This window comes from Melopsittacus undulatus, chromosome 19 (genome assembly GCF_012275295.1).
Source record: "Melopsittacus undulatus isolate bMelUnd1 chromosome 19, bMelUnd1.mat.Z, whole genome shotgun sequence".
In the NCBI taxonomy this organism is placed as follows: Eukaryota; Metazoa; Chordata; class Aves; order Psittaciformes; family Psittaculidae; genus Melopsittacus; species Melopsittacus undulatus.
The window spans coordinates 1,985,153-2,005,951 of record NC_047545.1 but is presented as its reverse complement, the minus strand read 5'-3'; the positions used below and the strand labels follow the sequence as shown (position 1 = coordinate 2,005,951).

At 45.1% G+C, this 20,799-nt stretch overlaps 1 protein-coding gene across 1 annotated transcript in view; it reads left to right on the top strand.

Annotated features, from left to right (window-relative positions):
- Positions 1 to 20,799, top strand: part of INSR (insulin receptor) — a 52,578-nt gene that overhangs the window by 18,982 nt on the left and 12,797 nt on the right. Inside the window, exons 3-11 of the mRNA XM_034070687.1 lie at positions 8,675 to 8,990; positions 10,498 to 10,643; positions 11,093 to 11,237; positions 11,479 to 11,693; positions 13,905 to 14,031; positions 14,637 to 14,887; positions 15,263 to 15,430; positions 15,785 to 15,986; positions 20,182 to 20,453. Of these exons, the coding sequence (XP_033926578.1) occupies positions 8,675 to 8,990; positions 10,498 to 10,643; positions 11,093 to 11,237; positions 11,479 to 11,693; positions 13,905 to 14,031; positions 14,637 to 14,887; positions 15,263 to 15,430; positions 15,785 to 15,986; positions 20,182 to 20,453 (1,842 nt within the window). The remainder of the gene's footprint in view (positions 1 to 8,674; positions 8,991 to 10,497; positions 10,644 to 11,092; positions 11,238 to 11,478; positions 11,694 to 13,904; positions 14,032 to 14,636; positions 14,888 to 15,262; positions 15,431 to 15,784; positions 15,987 to 20,181; positions 20,454 to 20,799) is intronic.

Genomic DNA, 20,799 nt, shown 5'->3' with positions numbered 1-20,799 from the left:
AAAGTGAACAGGGATGTTTGCAAGATGCTGTGCATCAGAAAGAGCAATATATAGTTAAATATTAACATGAAGCTTTCATGAGGCGCCCAGGTGGCGTGTCAACCGTTGAATGATAAAAACAACTCCTTAGGTTGTAATAAGGATTGAAATTTAACAAGCCACAACAGCAAAACAGCACCCTCAGAGCTCCAGGTTACCACAGAATCATAGAATGGTTTGGATTGAGAGGGACCTTAAAGCTCCTCCAGCTCCAACCCCTGCCATGAGGACCCCTTCCACTGGAGCAGCTGCTCCAAGCCCCTGTGTCCAACCTGGCCTTGAGCACTGCCAGGGATGGGGCAGCCACAGCTTCTCTGGGCACCCTGTGCCAGCGCCTCAGCACCCTCACAGGGAACAGCTTCTGCCTAAGATCTAATTCCCCAAATTAACTTTAATGATTCTGGTCATGGTCTAAAATACAAATGATCTCTTGTGCTGTGCAGAATCAAGTACAATGTGAGGTGCCTGATGTCCAGGCTGTTTTAAAATCAGCTGCTCCTTACAAATACCCGTGTTCCCCAGAGGTTTCTGCCCCTTTTTATAGGGAGACAGATTTCACTCAGTGCTCTTTTGCATATTACTGTTAGAATTGGCTGAAACTTGGCAATGGCTTTATTGGGGTGCCTTCTAGTTCTTCAGTTATAGCAAAGTACCAATTTGCATGGGGGTATTACACTTAGTGATAACTGGCTGAGGATTCCAGGTCTGCTTGAAGATGTAGTGTCTGTCGGTTTGGGGGCTTGCATATTAAAGCAGAGGTTGGTGGTTATTCCTGGTCCTTTATGCTGCACTAAGCTCCTGTGTAATTCTGAACACAAAGTACAAGGAGCAGGCTCGATCTGCTTGCCAGAGAATGGCACAACAGCAGTGCTGTAGGTACTAGGTAAAGTATTTACAGCTTCTTGTCGTTATCCTTGCGTGCACTTTGTGACACTTGTTCTCTTTTAAGAGTGCTGCTGTGTTTTCAAATCAAACTCCTTGTTTTGGTATTTTCAGCTTGATTGCCAGTAGTTTAGCCAGATTCCTGGGAGTTGTTTTTACGTGCTTGGGAATCAGCTTGACTGCAAGGTACTAAGATCAAAACAGACCTAGTCTTGAGTCTTACTGTTATAATGCATTGGTTTTCTTTGTCCCCTAGCTTTCATCAGAGAGAGATGGTTTGCTCTGTAGGTTCAGTTCATAAGGGGCTTGCTGTAAACACCATGTGCACTACTTGAAATGCACGAAAGGCAAATGTTTCTTTGATCTGTGTTCTGAGTAATATTAGGCATACTTGAATGGAAGGCATCCAGTTATCTGTGTAAATAGTTGGGGTAACAGGACAGCAGGAGTAAAAACCTTCAAGGGAGAGAAACAGAAGGATCTAGAAGATGTGTGAAACAACAGCCTGGCCTGAAGGTTCAATGGGAGAAGGTGAGGGACCTTCATAGTTGAGGTTTGTAGCCCAAGAAGTCCTATCCCCCCAAATAAGAGATGATAGTTGGGCTGTCTTACTAACTCCAGCCACGAGGTGAGCCATCACACCTGAAGTTACACAGGGGTTTGTAGCCTGGGTACAGGTACTGTGCTGTGTCCTCAGTGTGGGAGCTGGAGCAGCTCATTTGTGAAGGTTGTAACTTCTTAAGAAGATTAAGGGCAAGTGACCAAAGGCAATGTTGATGACTTCCTCTAGGCTTCATCCTATTAAGATGACTTATATATATTTTTGTATATTATGTAAATAAAAGTATGTGTATCTATAGGTATGTATGCATATGAGTTCCTCTTAGTAAGTTTTGTGTATTCCTTGGCATAAGTCACATATGAATTTCTCACTGAATTTCTCTATTTCCAGAGAAATACTCCACCAGCAGTTGTAGTGCAAGCAATAATAGATTACTCCACACTCTTAACAGCAGAAGGTTGGCATGGAAAAGACTGTTTCTAGAGAGATCTCCCTTTAGCCACTCTTTCCTTCTACCAACACCAGAGCTGAAACTGTTCCCCCTATCTCCATTCAACAACTTCTTTCACAGACCTCCATATCCTCCATTATCATGGCTGGACAAGGTGGCATATGACTCCAAACACTTTTATCTTCTCTGAACTCGCATTTGTTCATCCTACCAAGCCCACACAACAGTCCCAGCATCTCCATAGGGTTTAGCTGTGGTGGCTGGTCTTGACTGGGGGGATGCCTTGTGGGAAGAAGCTGAATACACAGAGTTTGCAAACGGCACCGGTCCTGTTTTGGAATATTTGAGACATTCCCTGTATGAGCACATAACTTGTGAGAGGGTTGGGAGGTGCAACAATAGATAAGAGTTGTAAGGCTGTCCTGAGAAATGTCAATGGGAAGAGCTTCCTTTACGTTTTAGTAAGTGTGTTGTTTTTGGAAGTTACTGTCTATGGGAAGGGAGGCACCTGCAGTTAATTTTATCTGTTCCTGTGTAAATACAGAGCTCCTGATGTTCCCAGCTCACAGTTCAGTGGGGTCATGGCATTATGTACTGTAATATCTTACTTTATAAATACCACTTTAATTTTAGTGCTGATTGTAAAACCTTGGATTTATTTGGCACTTGCTCCTTCCTGTCTTGGTGCTAAGGACTGAAATCCTGTGTGCGTGGATCACAGCACTAGAGTTGATGTGTTTTGGGAGGGTTGTTCCTTGGATGCCTTTGGCATTGGGGAAGAGGGAGGGATGGATGGATGGATGGATGTTGTTGGAGCAGTTGAGCACTGTGAATAACTGACAGAAGAACTGTGTTTGAACATTTTGGGATATCTCCCGAGTTTTGCCTGATAACTGCAGCCAGTGTTGGGCATTGCTGGTGATCATGTTGGAGCAGTGTGTTAACCTCTTGGGTTTTTGTTCTCTTCTGGTTTCTCCCTTTAGGTTGATGCTTCAGAAAGGTCTGGGAGACAGAGCTGCTGTTGTTAGTTACTGAGGTGATGGAAAGTCCTTGTGCTTTCACAGTCCGATGGACCTCTAAAACCCTGTTCTTCCCAGCCACGTCACTGCCCTTGTTGTGCCCTGCACAGCCCAAGAACTGCCATTGCTGGGGTCTGGGGTTTAGGTTCCTGTCTCTTTGGTCTTGGTGACATGAAGGAATGATTGAAGGACATAAACCACAGTGCATGGGGGCTGGCAGGGCACTTTTCCTTGTGGGTAGCAACCCTCTGTCTACCCACTCTGCTGTGGAGTTCTGGATTTGTAACCTAGTCTTCAGTGGGCAGTTTTATTTCATTTTTAATAGCTCCTTCAACCTTATACTACATATACTACTCAGATCAGGTGTCACCTTGATGTCTTCAGAGCAAATAAATGCTCACGAGAAAAGAATGATCCTGAGTGAAAAATGAAGTTGTTTTACAGGTAAAAGTTACCTTACGGGATTCTGTACCAAGCACTTAGTGACTTGCTGAATATGGCATCTTCTTGACAGGAGTGATCAAGTGAAAAATGCCATGTACATAGGCTGTGATTTAATGCCTCATTTTATAAGGAGGTAAGATCCATACGGACCTCATAGCAGCGATGCCACTCGGCCCTTGCAGAAGCTGAGGAAACAAGCACAACCTCTGTAGTGCTAAATTAAGATCCCATGCTTGCAACACACACTGAGAGGAGTTCCAGCCGGGGCTGATTAGTCCTTGGGTTTCCTTTTTGTACTAGCTTGTTGGTTTTGGTTTTGTTCAGACCCCCCCAGTCCCATTCCTGCAGAGGTCATTGTTGTAACTGTACAGTGAGGAAATTAAGTGACAGTTCCCACTGCAACTGTAACTCAAGTACGATTGTTCTATCTGTGTGTGTGACTATTCATGGATAAATTTATGTGACCCATCCTGCAGCCATTTACAGTAAGGGAGGGGGGGAAAAGCCCTTAGGGAAATGCAGAGCTCTGCGATAGTGTTTCGGTGGGACTCTGGCTTTGAGTTATACGTGTGTGCACGTCATATAACATTACACTAACCTAAGCTCTGGCATTGAGCGATGCGTATCGCGGCCAAAACAAGCCATTTTAAGCTGTGTCAATGCCGGGTTCATACTGGCTTCCTCCTCCGTTTTTCTCCTGGTTATAAATATACCCCAGGAGTTAAAACACTCACAGTGAGAATAAACCCTCCACTAACCGGTTACATTGCATTGGCATGGTAAGTTTGGTGGCATCATAGGCAGAGAGTGGCACCGTGGGCTCCTGATGGGAGGCGAGGGCTTGTTTGGGGAGCTGGCAAGGGGTTAAGGAGTGTTTGCCTTGTGCAGATAGCTGAGCGGTTGGATGCCTCCCTGTGCAGGCAGCAAATGCATTGGCTGAGGTTGAGGGCGGTTCTCCTGCCGCCGATGTTTTCTGTCCTGGACTTGGTTGGATCTGGAGCCTCCCAATTGCCTTGTCTGTAATGGAAATAACAGCTTGTGTAATTCAGAAGGGAGCTGGTGGTGCAAGGCGAGTTTGCTCCGTGCCACTGGCTCCGTCAGGGTATGGCTAGTGGCCCTGCTTGGCCAAGAGGACCCGCGGTAGCCAGGGTTGCCTCTGCTGACCCACATTGCCATCGATGGGGCTTGTGATGGCAAGGTGGAATCATCAGTTTAATTCATGACAGATCAGTCGTGAAACCATGTGGGAGCATCTGTCTGTACAGTGATGTATATGGGGTATCTTGCCTTCATACATCTGGGCTAGAATTTCTTCTTAATGAACCGTTTACCTCTTATCGTACCCAAAGCACCATCCCTTTGAACAGTGAATTCACCCAGGACATTGCTATTTAAACCCATCCTGTGGCAGAGGATCTCAAAAGAACTGATTTTTATCTCTTTATTTTTTCTCTTTTTCTGACAATTTACTGCTGTTTTATTTGCAGCAAGCGAGAAACAGAACCTGGCACAAATGGTTTTATTCATATTTTGGTATTCAGAGTGTTCATTAACTGAGCAGCCAAATGCTTAATTGTCTTGCCTATGGAATACAGATCTCCTGGTTACCTGTGTTGGATCATATATTTACAGTATCAGTGTATTTATTTGCACCTGCAGCACAGGGAAGTGATGAAACGATTGGAGAGATCCAGAGAGGCAGAAATTCCTTTGCACTGACTCTGCTGCCTGTTGTCCCCCCAAGCTGGGCCTCAGCAGCATGGAGAAATGTCAGTTTGAATCCATAAGCAGAAAGGTTTGTAAAATGCATTGTTTCCTAAGCCTTTGGAGCCACTCTAGCTAGCTAGTTAAATATTTATTCACCCCTGGAACAACAAGTTTGAACCTCTTGTTTTCCCCCAGCCAGGGCAGATCAGTTAAACCTTCTGCTGTTTGTCGTCCTTGGGACCAGGATTTTGGAAGTCCCATTCTTCAAGATGTGATGAGGAGGTTTTGTGGCTGTGATGAACAGCTTTGTGCTGGTGCTGAAACACTTTTTCCTGCAGCAGCCTCTATGGTACAGTGTGATGGCTTCTGCCCCCACCCCAGATTAGCTCTTTGCTTGATTCGAATGAGGATTTATGCAGTTGCATTTTAACTTTCTCCTATGAGGAATGCAGGGACATGACTTCTTTCCCTATGCTAAGGTGGAGGCACCGCATTGTCCCAGAGTTGCACAGCATCAATCAGGGGCTGGGGCTGTATAGAAGCAGTATCCTGTCCATCCTCAGTGTGTACCAGCCCATGCCACAGCTCCCTAAAGTGCCATCTCATTGTGAAGAGGTGAATCTGCATGAGGTGATGACAGTTATTGGGGTCTGCAAACCTCATGGTGGGGACATGAGGTGCACTTGGTCAGCACAAACCTATTCAATGTTTTCCTGAGGTGAAAGTGTAATGTAGCAGGAAAACAAACCCCAAAACCCCATCTGACCTATCCAGAGTCACATAGCATGGATGCTGTAGTAGTAGTTATAAGAAGCAGTAGTGGAGATGCACTGGAGAGGTTTCTGCATAACTTTTAGGTGCTTTCTAGCATGCATACTTGATAATGTCAAGACGACATCGATTCAGGAGCATATGTAATGGGGATTTGCACAAAGTAATGATTGACAATTCCTGGTCTCGAGGGCTTAATGGAAAAAAGACTGCCTTGGCTGCTTTGCTCGCTTCAGAGCTGTCTTTTAGACATCAAAAGCTTGTGGAACAGGAAAGAGAAACGTTAAGAACAGTTTAAAAATAGTTTAATTGTATCTGCTAAAACCCTTTAGAGCTGAGAACTTCAACAGTTTCTGCCCTGTGAACATTTGCAGCTGAGTTCAAAATGTGTAAATAACCACAGGACTTTGAAGACTGGTTTCCATGACAAAGTCAAAGAAATAATAGCGTGGCATAATGTGAAATAGGTGCCATAGAATCACAGAATGGTTTGGGTTAGAAAGGAGCTTAAGCTCATCTGGTTCCAACCCCCTGCCATGCACTGGGATGCCTCACGCTAGACCACGTCGGGCATGTGTTAGGGAGTGCTTTGCATGAGGACCAACCTTTGCACATTGTCTGCTCCATCCCTCCTTGAGAAACAGATGTTGTCTTTTAACAGCATGAAACAGAGCTGGGAAAATACCCTTTTGGATGGAGCACAGATGATGAGCACTGCCTGGTGCTGCCAGCACTCCCCTCTTCAGCTTGCACAAGTTATTCCCACATGTGTGTCTGTGGAGCATTTGACTTCCCAGCTGGATGCTGACCCACTGCAGGGGACTAGCGAGTGTAGAAGTCATCCCTGTGAGGATGTCAGTGCGCACTGAGCACACGTGGGGAAGTGTGTGAGAAATAGCCCAGGCTTTTTCCCCACCCCTAAACCTCGATATTTTAGACTGGGATTAATAAGTTTGATAGTACTTTGGACTAAATTCTGGAATTTTCTGTCTTGTGTTTTTTCTGTTGCCAGTATTTCCAATAAACTGCAGCCGTGACATCTGTTGCAGGCTTGTGCTCCATCTGTGAGCTGGTAAAGAATGTATAACCATGCTTTTAAAGCAAGCTTCTCCTTTTGTATTGCATCTAATCGGGTGCTTCCATTTGGCTGTTGCATTTCCATCAATTAGTATTTGTGAGAGGCTCACAAGATCAGACCTATTGCTAGAAAAGGGCACAAGGTTGGTCAGCAGATGAATAAAGAAGAAGATGAATATGAAATACACTCCTGTGATTGTTGTTTTGGGATGAATCTTGAGAGATACACAAATACCTGCAGTGAAATGACTGATGTGGAAGCAGGAAGATACTTGGGATTAAACTGACCTTGTGGTAGAATTCCAACCTTACCCATTTCATATATCTTCAAAGGATTAATCAGGCTGGAGCAGAGGTTGCTCATCTTTATTGTCCCACCTACTGCAGCTACTGCTGCTTATTGCAAGAATGGCATTAACCACTTTAACACACTTAATTCAGCAGCCCTTTAACATGGGGTGGAGCATGGTGGAAGGGGGTTTTGAGGCAGATAGTGTTAATTCCCTGTGGAGTTACTTGCTCTGGCCAGCACTGGTCACAGGAGGACTTACCTCTGTCTTCCTTCACTGAGGGCACTTGGGCAGGACCTCAGACAAAACCCTCCTGTGTGCTGAGAAGACTGTGATGTCTTGATCTGTGTCTTGGCCATTCACAGCTGTAGCCCAAAGGCTGTATGAAACCACGGGGATAAATCCAGGCCTGTGTTCCCCATCCTTCATCTGAAGTTCTTCCTCCTGCTCTTTAAATGGCTGCATCAAAGTGGTACTTGGCTTTGGTGCTTGCTCTTGTAGTGGTGATCTCAGCTTTATTGTACCTTTCCTGGCTTGAAGTCCTGTGGCATATTCTGGATTAAGCAGTTGGATTTATTTGGTCCAGCCTCATTAGAACCATTAAGGCTGAGTGTGAAGGTGTGAGTAGTGGAGGAGCAGGACTGTCCTTTGCTTCAGAGCTGCTCTGGGTTTGCTCAGCCTCCCCTCTGGCTCCTTCCTTGCATTAGTCATGGTGTTTGCCCTGAGCTATGCTGCCTCTTGGTTTCTATTTCAAAGCCCAAACCACTCATTAAAGGTATTGTGAGGCATTAAGTAATGGGTGATTAAAAAGTAAACCATAAAAACCTCAAGCAGTAACACTCGTGGGTGCCATTCTTTTTGGGCTTGATGGGAGAGTCACCAAAGAGCTTGTGTTGGGTTGGCAGAGCAGCAGGTTTCCTCTGGGGAAACCGGTGGCAGGTTGATAGACAGGAAGCAAATCCCAATAGAGCTGAAGAAGTATTGTTGGACATGCATTATTTGTAGCATTGTTGTGGCAAACTTAGTTTCTTAATCTCAGAAACTAGAATCTTCTGTCTGAAACTGGCTAGCCCAGTCTGGGAAGCTCTCCTTGTAGAGGCTCGTTGCTTCTGGGCTTCAGATAGAATGCTGGAATCACCAAAGCTCTGCTGGGAGCCTTGTAGAGCTGGACTCAAAGAGGGAGATGTGGTTTTCTCTCTTTGAAGATGAGCATTAACAAATTATGAGGGTGAATGCTAATGCTTCCAAAAAGCTATCAACATTTGGAACTTGCACTGAAAAGGGGAGATGAAGCAGGAGCCTGTGCCCTTCATGGATGCCTCTTTGAAACGCAGGGTGCCAAGCTAAGCAGAATGAAGTATCATTGCTTGTAAACCTTCATGGTCATCACTGGGTTATCCTATGATGTTCATTCCCTTTCCTCTTTTCACAGTTTGCCCACCTGCCTGCAAGTCCCAGGGCTGCACCTCGGACGGTCAGTGCTGCCACAGCGAGTGTCTTGGGGACTGCACAGAGCCCAACAACCCTGAGAAGTGTGTGGCTTGCCGCAACTTCTACCTGGAAGGCAGATGTGTGGACACCTGCCCACCCGGTTACTATCGCTTTGAGGGGTGGAGATGTGTGACCTTCAGCTTCTGCCAGGAGCTGCACAACAAATGCAAGAACGCCCGGGAGTCAGGATGTCACGTTATCCACAACAATGAATGTGTTCACGAATGCCCATCGGGGTACATCATGAATTCCAGCAAGTAAGTACAAGTGTCTGCAGGTAAAGAAACCAGGCTGTTGCTTCTGGACTGTGCTTTCCTCTCTCTTGGACCCAGGGCTTGCGTTCTCTGTCAAAACCAAGGAGAGTTTCCGGCCTTGGAGAGTCTGTGATGATTACCTGGCCTACCTTAGTATGATTTGTAAACTAATACCTTGCTAATTCAAGCCATTAAAAGCAGACAGGTCTACCTGCCATGTGCCAGTAGTTTATTCCTTTCCTGGCTTTCCTTGTTTCCTCTCAAGTGTGGAGAAAGGGAGACTGAGAGGACAAGCAAGAGGAGCATCCTCAAGTTGGAAGGGTTTTTCTGTAGTCAAGTGGGACGAGGGAGATGGGCAACAGAGGCTTTAGTAGCCCTGCTTCCCTTCCCCTCCAAAGCTGACCTCAGACCAGAGAGCCTTGCTAGTTAAGCAGAGCAGGGAGAAGTCATGTCTAATGAAAAGAGCATAGCATGTTTTGAGTGGATCATTCTCAGAATATCTGTCTCTCCTTCCTGTAATTACTTTCACTGAGAAGGTTCAAGCTGTGCCAGACATAAATGGACATTGCAACAAACAAGTGTAGCACAAATCAAAGCAGGGAACAGCCATTCTGCCTATTCCCAGGGTTTTTGACAAAGGAATTAAGTAATTTATGTGGCTGAGCTGTTTATCACTGAAAACCTTTTTATTTGTCCCACAATAACATTGTATATTGTGATGAGTCAGATTTCCTATGAATATTGGTAGCTTTGTGCTCGCATGTGTTTGCTCCTGCCATAATCATTTCAGGGAATTCACTTTAACAGAACTTTTTATTCTGGTTCCTGTTTTGCTTTTCAAAAGAAGGATTTAGCAGCCCCCACAGTAGATCTGCTGCTTGTGTAACAGCACCCATCACCTCCCTCCTATATTAGCTCCAGGCTGCTGTCAGTAGGACCTCACAACAGTACTCTGTGCTTTTCCTAGAGCACCTATTTCTCTGAACTAGTTGGGAACACGTTCTTGAGGTGGTATGACCAGGGCAAGCAGTCATCTTGCTGCTATTTAGGAAGTGTTTCCCCAGAGCACAAAGCACATGCTTGCTTGCCTTTATTTTCAAGTAACTTTATGCACAGTCCTTAGTCAGAGGATTCCCAGATGAATGAGCAGCTCCACTCATCAGTTGTATGTGTGGCTCATAATCGTCTTGGGATGGAGACTGGGCTTGGGTTTCTTGCTTTTGAAAGCCCTGGTGTGTATAGCACTGAGCAGCATTGTGTTCAAAATGAGCAAAATCACTCTGGTTTCTGTTACATTGGAAGGGACAAAGTGATAATGTTTGAAACATGGAAATGATAGTTTAAAGAATTATCAGCACTTATTTGGAGCTCCTCAGAGCTGTGTGCTGCTCGCTGCAAGTGAATCCTATGGCAGATTGTTAGGACACTGTTGCTTTGAATGGATGACTCTGCTTTTGCATGGGATGGCATTCTGCATCCCATCTGCATTCCGGGCTCTCTTGTTTTGCAGCTTGCACTGCACCCCCTGTGCAGGGCCCTGCCCAAAGGTGTGTGACTATGGGAAGGAGAAGACGATCGATTCGGTGACATCGGCCCAGGAGCTCCGCGGCTGCACGGTTGTTAATGGAAGCTTAGTGATAAATATCCGTGGAGGAAGTAAGTTCTGCAGGAGTAAGGGATTAGGCAGGCCTGGATGTTGGAGCAGTAAAAATGATGCTATCCATGAGCTTGGGTGTTTTCCTTCTGCTTTGACCAGTTTGAATTTTAACATGAATCAGAGAAATAACCACAAAGCAAAAGGGAGGTTGTGAATGCTCCATCCCTGGCAGTGTTCAAGGCCAGGCTGGATGAAGCCTTGGGTAATACGGTTTAGTGTGAGCTGTCCCTGCCCGTGGCAGGGGGGTTGGAACTGGATAAACTTAAGGTCCTTTCCAACCCAAACTATTCTATGGGTCTATGATTCTATGTTCGTTTGGGGTTTCTTTGCTATGTCATTTTTATAAGGTCTTATGAAATAATGAACAACAGTTCTATTTAGTATGTTTGGGCTTTGTATCAGTGTTTGTGAGATCAGAAAACTAAAGCCGATGTTTTCCTCTCCATAGATAACATAGCAGCTGAGCTAGAAGCGAATCTTGGCTTGATAGAAGAAATCTCAGGTTACCTAAAAATTCGCCGGTCTTATGCCTTAGTTTCTCTTTCTTTCTTCCGTAAACTACATCTGATTAAAGGAGAAACACTGGAGGCTGGGTGAGTTCCTTCAAAAGACCCTTTATTTCAATGCTTTCGTTAGCAGTGTCAGGGCTCTCGGGGTGATCTGTATTGGTAAACAATTCCCAAGTTATTTTTAAACATTCCTTTGCTCATGGCTCATGCCTACCAGGCAGAGCAGTTTGCCTTCATTTATCTTTGATGTCTGCATCAGTGCATGAAGGAAATAGCGTTTTCAATGGATCCCCTCCCAATCCGCATTTCCATTCTCTGCTTTCAGGAATTATTCCTTTTATGCCTTGGATAACCAGAATCTTCGCCAACTCTGGGACTGGAGTAAGCACAACCTCACTATTGCACGAGGCAAACTCTTCTTCCATTATAATCCCAAACTATGTTTGTCGGAAATCCACAAGATGGAAGAGATCTCTGGGACTAAGGGGCGTCAGGAAAGGAATGACATAGCCCTGAAGACGAATGGGGATCAAGCTTCATGTAAGGAAGCCTGAGGATGCAGTGAACCTTGCATCCTTTTCCCTCTGTCTTGCTAACCTCATACTCTTCCTTCTCTCAGCCCAGCTTAGGATGTTTTTCCAGGGACTGTCCTTGTCCCTTTGGTGAATCACCAGACTTGCACTTTGCCACATGTGCTGCAGCAGCACTGTCAATATGCTATAAGTACTTAAGGGTTCTCCAGCAGGCCATGCTCCTACTGTGCCAGCTTGGGTCTTCAGAAGTGTGCTCCTTGTGTGCTCAGCTGTGAGTTTTCCAGGGTTAAGTGTATTGTGGCTTTTTGAAGAGTTTAGCATAACATAACCTCAGTCCAGGCTGGGACTTTGTGTTACCTCATTAATAGTCAGCATCTTCATTTCCCATGTCATGAGGCGACAGTATGCACACAGCAGAAACAGTAGAGGAACAGGATTTCCACCCATCTCTGGAGCCATGGGAGGGAATTGCTATGACAACAGTCAGAGAGGTTTTTCCAGCACTTGTTCTGCTTCTCAGAGGTTTTTAAGCTCAGCTTTCTTCAAGAACAACAATAAGGCAATGCCTGTGTCAACATGGCTGAGAAGCAAACACAGTGTTGCTTTATGTTGCTTTATGCTCTAACTAAAGTTGTGCTGCTGAAGATGTAGTTTTTGGACATTTATTTTGGCAGCAATAAGTACATCCCTTCTGCACCCCCCAGCCCTGCTGTTTGTTCCCATTCTATGCCACACACATAATCCCCTTTCCTTGTTTGTGCCAGTATAACTCTTACTGGGCTGCATGGTGAACCAGATGGTAAATCTGGTAAAAAATTGGTTGGTTTTAGCTTATGTCATCTCTCTTCGTTGCCCCACAAAGTTTTACATGCATACACAGGTTAACACATGAGATGCTTAAGCAGGTACCACCACCAAGAGCCCCAGCATTAGCCGAAGTATGATTTCAGTTCCTTGCATTTCAGTTCCTTGCTCTTTACCCAGCTTGCCATGAACCTTAGATCATTGTGTGGCTGCACTGTTTCTCTTGTGTTTGGTGCCAGCACTGCTCAAACAAACCGTTCCCCAGTCCTGCCCTCTTGTTATGCTGATCCAGTTATTTGTGAACAGACTTAACAGGTGAAGGTGTTTCAGATGAATTGGTTTCTGATATGGTTTGCCACATATCAGCACATGCATCCATGCCAGGACAGCGGAGAGAAGGGAACATAATGACTTCCTACCCAAAAAACTGGCAGGACCAATGTAAACCCATCCATAGAGCCATACCCTCAGGGATATCGGAGCTCTAGCCTGGGCAGAGTGAAGGAGCTACCTGTAAAGGTCGTCTCTTCCCATGAGGGGATTTGGGGATGAGCCTGGATTTGGGGTTCAAACCCAGCTCTTTTGTGTGACTGTGTGCAGCTCCTGGCTTGTTTCAGCAGGTTGTTTCATCTGAAAGCAGCTGTAAGAGATGGTTGCACTTCTCTTTGCCAGCTTTAACTCCACTCTTGCTGAGCTGTTGTGTGTGCCACCCCCCCACCTCAGACCACAGGTTGCTGCTGTGCTTGGCTTTTTGTTTGCTTTTACTTTTCAAGTTGAGCTTTCACATGGGTAACATCCTGTTTAGCAGAAAAAAAGCACCCTTGTTTGTTCTGGATGTGGTGCCAGTGAAGTGAACATTCATCCTCCCTTGTGTAGCTACTGCAGGGACAGCTGATCCAATCAGAGCTACACAGTTTGTCCTTCTTGGGCTGCTGGGACACACCATGTCCTGATGGGTCCCTTGAGCCTCAAAACTGCATCCTCCTACAACTATTTGTTGCATGCAAAGGGACCACGCTGCTCCCAGGCGAGGCTGGGAGTTCATAAACTTCATTTTCATAGCCTCTGCCTTCTGTGCAACCCTTATTATTGGGTTCAGCTGTGTAGATCATCATGAATATGAAATATGTTGCCTTTAGATTTCCCATTTACTTAGCACTTAGCTCAACTTGACTACAGGGTCACTTCCATAAAACCATAGAAAATTGAAAGCTGGCAGGAACCTCAGGAGGTCATCAGCTCAAATGCCTGGATAAAGGCAGAAATAGCATTGAAGTAAGACCAGGTTTTGGTGAGCAGCTCTTCTCAATGCCACCATTCTTAGAGCTGCTTGTGGAAAAAAAGAGAATTAAAACTAGAATCCTTTATTTGTTTTAGCAGTAACAAAACTGTTGTTGCTTCCCTTTTGGTGCAGGTGAAAATGAATTACTGAAGTTTTCTTCCATTAGAACTTCTCATGACAAGATCCTGTTGAAGTGGGAGCCATACTGGCCTCCGGATTTCCGTGATCTCCTGGGATTTATGCTGTTTTACAAAGAAGCGTAAGTGATCCACCATTAAGTTACAATATAATCCCCATGCTGGGCTTCCACAAACAGCAGCCGGCATTGAAGAGTAGATATTAAACCTGTTGTAGGCATAGCTATTTAGTCTCTGTGTCTGTCTGGCTCCTACACTGCAGTTTCTGATCTCACCCTTATATTAAAGTGTTCATTAAAATAGCTGACTTACTGAGTTGTGTGCAGCCAAAATCCCTCATGCAAGAACAATCCAATTTTTCTAGACATACATACTCTAACCATGTAGTTTATCATCTCCCCACTATCTCCATGGGATGTTGAGGTTTTTATTGCCTTTGAGGTGGGAATTCTTTCAGATTTAAGCTTACCGAACTGATTTTCATAAAGCTGAAAATAATCAGCATGGATTTATCTGTTGGGATCATCTGTGGAATGGTGATGCTGTTAGGAGACTGGGTTGCAAAGCTCCCTGTGCTTCATTTTCAGAATACATACAATGAGCTGGTTATGTTTGCTCCAAAGGGTGAAGGATTATAACTTGTAGTGATGTCTTTAGAAATGTTTTTAAAAGCTTGAATTAGGATTTTGTTAATTTTAGGCTTTTCTTTCTTTTTTTTTTCCTAAAGTCCATACCAAAATGTGACAGAGTTTGATGGCCAAGATGCCTGTGGATCAAATAGCTGGACGGTTGTGGATGTTGACCCACCGCCACGGTCAAATGAGCCCAAAGCCCAGGCCCAGCCAGGCTGGCTCCTGAGGGGTTTAAAGCCATGGACACAGTATGCTGTATTTGTTAAAACCCTGGTCACCTTCTCAGATGAACGAAGAACTTACGGTGCAAAGAGTGAAATCATCTACGTGCAGACCAATGCTACCGGTCAGTAGCATTAAATTAATGTTGCCTTGGAAATGCAAAATAGACCTAAATAGTCTTCTGCCTGGTAGTCATGATAGTCCCCTATCCATGAAACTTCCCACTGCCACTCTACTGTGGTAGGAAGGTATTCCTAAACAAATGCCTGCTTCCCTGCATGGGAGATGATACCAACCTGCCCTTCTGCTGTCAGGCTCATGGGCTATGTGTAAGAGCTTGTGGGCATGCTGGTGTCTCCTCCTGTGGGACTGACATGGACCTACTTGGAGAAGAGTGTTTATTCCCATAGAAATGGAAACTTGCCTGTGTTTGTCCCTTGTTCTGTCAAGCTCTTGCAGAGCTGTGGAAGTGACCTCTGTCTCTTTTCCACCCTCACAGTTCCATCAGTCCCATTAGATCCAATATCTGTTTCCAACTCTTCATCCCAAATCATTCTGAAGTGGAAACCACCCTCAGAGCCCAATGGAAACATCACGCACTACCTGGTGTTCTGGCAGCAGCAGGCAGAAGATAGTGAGCTTTATGAACTTGATTACTGCTTAAAAGGTATGTGTTTCTTTCTGAGTGGCCAAGTTAAGTTTTGAAGGCATCCTGTGCCTGTTGGGGAATTATTTCGGAGCAGAGTTTCACTGAGGCCTCCCAAAATCTCACCTGCTGCTCTGTGTTACCTAAACTGAGATGAACTGGGGTAGTACTTTACCTACAGCAGCATCTGAGCTCCATTTCAGAAATAGCACAGTCTAGAATCAAAGGCCTGTCATAAAAATGAGGAAGCTGCTCACGCCCTGGATGTGAAAGCTCAGGATGCCCAAATGTGCTGTGAATCTTGTGTACACTTGTTTGGAATCCTTGATTCTGCTGTGTCAAGCATGAGCGCTACTGAAATTGTTTCATCCACAGGATTAAAACTGCCCTCAAGGACGTGGTCTCCTCCTTTTGAATCTGAGGATCCTCAGAAGTATAACCAAAGTGAAAATGAGGATGTCAGTGGAGAGTGTTGCTCGTGTCCTAAAACAGACTCCCAGATACAAAAGGAGCTGGAAGAGTCTGCTTTCCGCAAGACATTTGAGAACTACCTTCACAATGAGGTTTTTGTCCCCAGGTATGAATATCATACACTATATAATATATATATTACATATATATATATAATATATAATAAGTAGAGTAATAAGGTGGTTAAAGGTAGGGAAACGTAATTGAATATTAAACAAAAATTGGGCTGGACATGGCCATATTGCAGGTTTCTGGGCTTCCATGAGCCTGTCTAGTCCAGCTGAACCACAGGTATCAGAACTGGTGAGAGGTGAGCACTTACAGCTGATGTTATTACACATTCGGAAGGTCCTGGTCTTATTTCCCATCTCTGAATCCTCCTCAGCTTGGGGCTAAAGTGAGAATCTGTAACAAATAGCTATATGCCTGCAGCTCATTTAAACTTGCTTGGTGCCAGAAATAGCTATTTTTTTCTGTCTTAAATTCTGTGGTCTAGCTTTTCATCCAGTGGAAAAGAAAGGAAAAGAAACAGGGAAGCTTCCCATGCCACAGCCTTGTCCTTTAGCGCGGTATTTGCGGTCTTCCTTGCACTTAGTCTGGGAAATACCTCCAATACCATGAGGAATGCAGCTGCTGTGGGTGGTGAATGTCCTGTTTTGAATGGCACACACAGTGTCACATTAAGTGGTGTTGAATGTCTTCACACTTCATATGCAACTTACAGAGGAAGCGCTGGGAGTCAGGTTAGAGTCTGTAATGATTTACCCTCTTCACTGTCGTGCATTTTGGGCTCTTTAATTTATTCTTCTCTTACTGCCCTTAGCTAATAAACATTTATTTGCAGCCACTTGACAAAAGCTGCATGAGCATTTATTATGGAGTGTGTATTAGACAGTGTCTTCTCTGTGAGCCTTGGCTGGTGCCTGCAGTTGTCACATGGAGACTTGTGCAGTCACTCCTGTTGTTGTTTCATTTATTTAGTGTTGAGCAGGTCATGTTCCAGTGTGCAAAATGACACCAGGACGTTGTATTCAGAAGAAGAGGAGAACCAAGACATGTACAAAAGCCAAACTCCTTTTGATGGAGGCAAACAATTGTAATAATCTGATTTTTCTGTATTTGATTTATTCTTTTTCTCCCAGTTGTATTGTGCAGCCAGCACAGGATGCTCCTCAGGCCAGTGTCTGGGGTATGTGTTTTAGGAAGAAACCAATCACCAGGATGTGCCACCTTGTCAGCCAGCTAAGGAAGAAATCTCCATTTCCCTAGGCTAACTAATCCTGTTAATGCAAGCCCCTTTTGCTGTTCTAAGTCAGCAGTAAAGATACCTTCTTGCTAACATGCATCTTGTCTTTTCTGATAGGCTCCAGACTGTCACAGCATCAACTGGAATTAGATTTCCTGTGAATACTGTGCCTATTGCCTGCTCACAGGGCAGCCTGGCTAGAGCCTGGCAACTGAACATGATGTGTATTTTACTTCAGGTGCTTCTATGTGACTCCTGATAGTTTATTGACCTCTCTTTTGAGGTACTGCATAGACTCCCCTGGAGATCAGAAGCCTTCTGCCACTCAGCAGGAGGAATCTCACAGATGAGGCCAGCAGGGAATATGAGATGGCAGGGAGCAGGACAGAGCAGTTGAGAAGTCACTCACCCGATGTCTTCTCTCCTTGTTTTTCATGTGCCATTTTTCTCCTCCTGTGCTGTTCCCAGCTATCTGATCCCTGTGCAGTATCCAGTCTGTATGAGGATCTGCCACACTCTGCCTTAGTCCAGATCTGATCTTACTTGACTTGTTGAGAACCCCTCTGGAAACCACAGAAGCTGTTCCTTCTCCTGTGCACGTGGTTCATTAGCTACTGCAGGAGATACTGTCACAAGTCTTATGGGTTAATTTGCTTTGGCACTGGCAAGACAAACTAGAAGTTTCTAAATGCTTTTTGCCATACCCACCTCCACAGAGCCAGCAGGTATTTCTACACCACATCCTTTGTCACCTCCCTCTGTAGCTGAACAAAGTGGCCATCAGAAGCTGATGCTTTGTTTCTTCTTTCCTTTGTTATTTGCTCTTCCATTGGAACAAGTTTTGTACAGATGGGAGCAAACAGGTGATTGTTCACTGGAATAAGTTGCCAAGGGAGGTTTTGGAGTCTCCATCCTTGGAGGTACTCAGATACTGACCTGAGGAGGTCCTGAGCAACCTGCTCTAGCTGCCCCTGCTTTGAGGGGGTCAGATTAGACAGTCTCTAGAGGTACTTTCCAACCCTCAATCACTCCATGGAAAGCATGGAAAGGTTTCAGAAGTAGGGGAAGTCCTGAGAGATAGAGGGTAACTGAATGGCTGCTATTCAGGATGTCATTTAATGTGTGCTCTCCAGCATCACTACTGCAGAAAATGCCATCTCTCTCTGCTCTCTGTCTTCATCCTCTGTGTCACACACACTCATGCTGTTATAAGTATTAGTGAGTTACAGAATGAACAAGATCCGAATCTGGTATTTCACAGGCCATTGGAACTACTGCAATGGCCATAATGAAAATTGCACTGGAACAACAATGGGAAAACATCAAATGTTTTAAAATGCAGGGAATTTGGCCAGAAGATTGCTGCAAATCCAGGATAATAAATATGGGAAGATTGGGGATTACAGCTTCACACGTTTTCCTTGCTTTCTGTTACTTGAGAAGGAAGTTTTTCTTGCATTTTACTCTGTGCTGCATCAGTGCTCAAATTACTGTTTTACTCATGGAAACCAAAATCCTCTTAAAGAGGAGGAACAGTTGAATCCACACTTTGTAAACAGAGGCCTGTAGCTTTGCTTTGACATCCAAACAAGGTTCTGCGTGACCGTAAAGAATCCTGCCAGAGGAGGAAGGTGGCATGACCCAGCTCAGGGGCTCTGAACTCTGCCCCATTGGTAGGGGACACTGTTCAGAGCAGTGCAAAAGCTGAGATGAACAGCAGCTCCAAAATGAGTTAATTAGTGATAGAGAACTACAAAACCTGCCTTTGGCATCCCACCTTTTCATCAGGCAGATGAATGTGCTTACGTTGTTGGGTACAACCTGATGTTTAGGTGGAGGAAGGCTCAAATCTGCTTTCCAGGTGGTTGCGTTTGCTGCTGGAGGAGGGAAGGGAGCTGGGGGTTGCAGTCAGAGCCCTGATCTACACAGTTCCCTGCTGGAATTGGCCAATCATTTCCCTGCTTCTCGGAGGGCAGCAGTGGAAAGTTCAGTTCAGCAGCAAAGATTTGCTTCAGCAGCTTGGTACATTTTTAGAGACTAGAGATGCCTCAAGTGTGGGTTCAGGTCAGGTCACTCTTTGTACCCTTTAATAGCCGCACGCACGTGTGCACGCAAAGAAAGATCATCATCACCTTAAAATACACGGTCCAGGTTGCAAATGGCATTGATTCCTTTTGTGTAACACAATACAACTACTGATCCACCACGGTGGCCAGTTCCCCGACCTGGAATTCCTCGTGGTGAATGTGTGGCAGGACATAAAGTGTTAGAATGAGGAGGTTTGGCTCAATGCTTGTTCTGTTTGTTGGGTTGTTTCCCCAAGAAAATGAAATCTGTGAATAGTTCTTAATTCAGTTGGATTGACACTGTTTATGTACAGACAAACTGACATTGCAATTGGCTCCTCACTCAGGAGCAGGGGAGTTGACAGGATCACGCTGCCAGCTCTGGTTTTACAACTGCTGTGCAGTGATTTGAGAGGCAATGTTGGCTTAAGCAAAACCTCACCACTAACACCTAATCTGAATCTGGGAGATTTAAATGTGCCTGCTGAAGGGAACGTAATAGGTTTGGTCCCTCAGGAAAAGGTTAAAATCTAGAGTCAGCCTTAGGGTTTCGAATGGCAGATGTATTCCAATGAGCTGTGAAACTGGTCTTAGGCTTTATAAAGGCAAGTTTGTGATGCTTGGAGCATATGGCACATCTGAGATCAGTGGAGTTGGGGGCTGTGGCATGGCCTCACTCAGAGCTAGAACGTGCATAACAACAGTGTCCAGGGCACCTGTGAGGCAACCTGGTAAAGCTGTGTTCAGGTCAGAGGATCTTGAACTTGAATTGTCAAGATTTATTGGATCAAGATGAATTGGATTTATTTCTGGGGAGCTTATATACTGTATGAATTTGTGCAGGAAGAATGCTGAATATCTGCTGCATTACAAATCCAAGACTTGAATTTGAGTTTTCAGTGGCACTCTGAGCTGTTTTAACTCTTCCTTTTCAGATGAATGTGTTGACGTTGACTATAACAAATACTGTAACCTGTGTTACTCAACAGGCCGTCAAGAAAGCGAAGAGACCTTGGCTCTGTGGCAAACGCCACTGTGGTGATACCCACCATCGCCTCCTCTCCCAACAATTCTGCAGCACAGTTGGAGAATGCAGAGGAGCAGAAACCTTTTGAGAAGGTGAAGTCTAAAGAGTCTTTGGTGATCTCTGGCCTGCGGCATTTCACCGGGTACCGCATTGAGCTGCACGCCTGTAACCACGATGCACAGGAATCCAGATGCAGTGTTGCAGCATATGTCAGTGCCAGGACCATGCCAGAAGGTAATTATCTTCCTGAGCTTTGCTTTGGGCTGGTGGCTGATCTCAAAATGCTGCTTTTCCTATGGGAGCCAGCTGCAGTATAGAAACATCATGTAGGACTGCTGCTATCTGTATGTCCTGATAGGAAAGGATGATGGATGAATAATGTGTTCTGGTGGCCCCATCTTAAGAAAAGCATAGAGCTGTTGGAGTGAGTCCAGAGGGGGCTGCAAGGATGATCAGAGGCTGGAGCACCTCCCATATGAAAACAGGCTGAGAACATTGGGGTTGTTCAGCCTGAAGAGGAGAAGCTGTGTGGAGACCTCATAGCAGCTTTCAGTATCTGAAGGAGCCTACAAGGATGCTA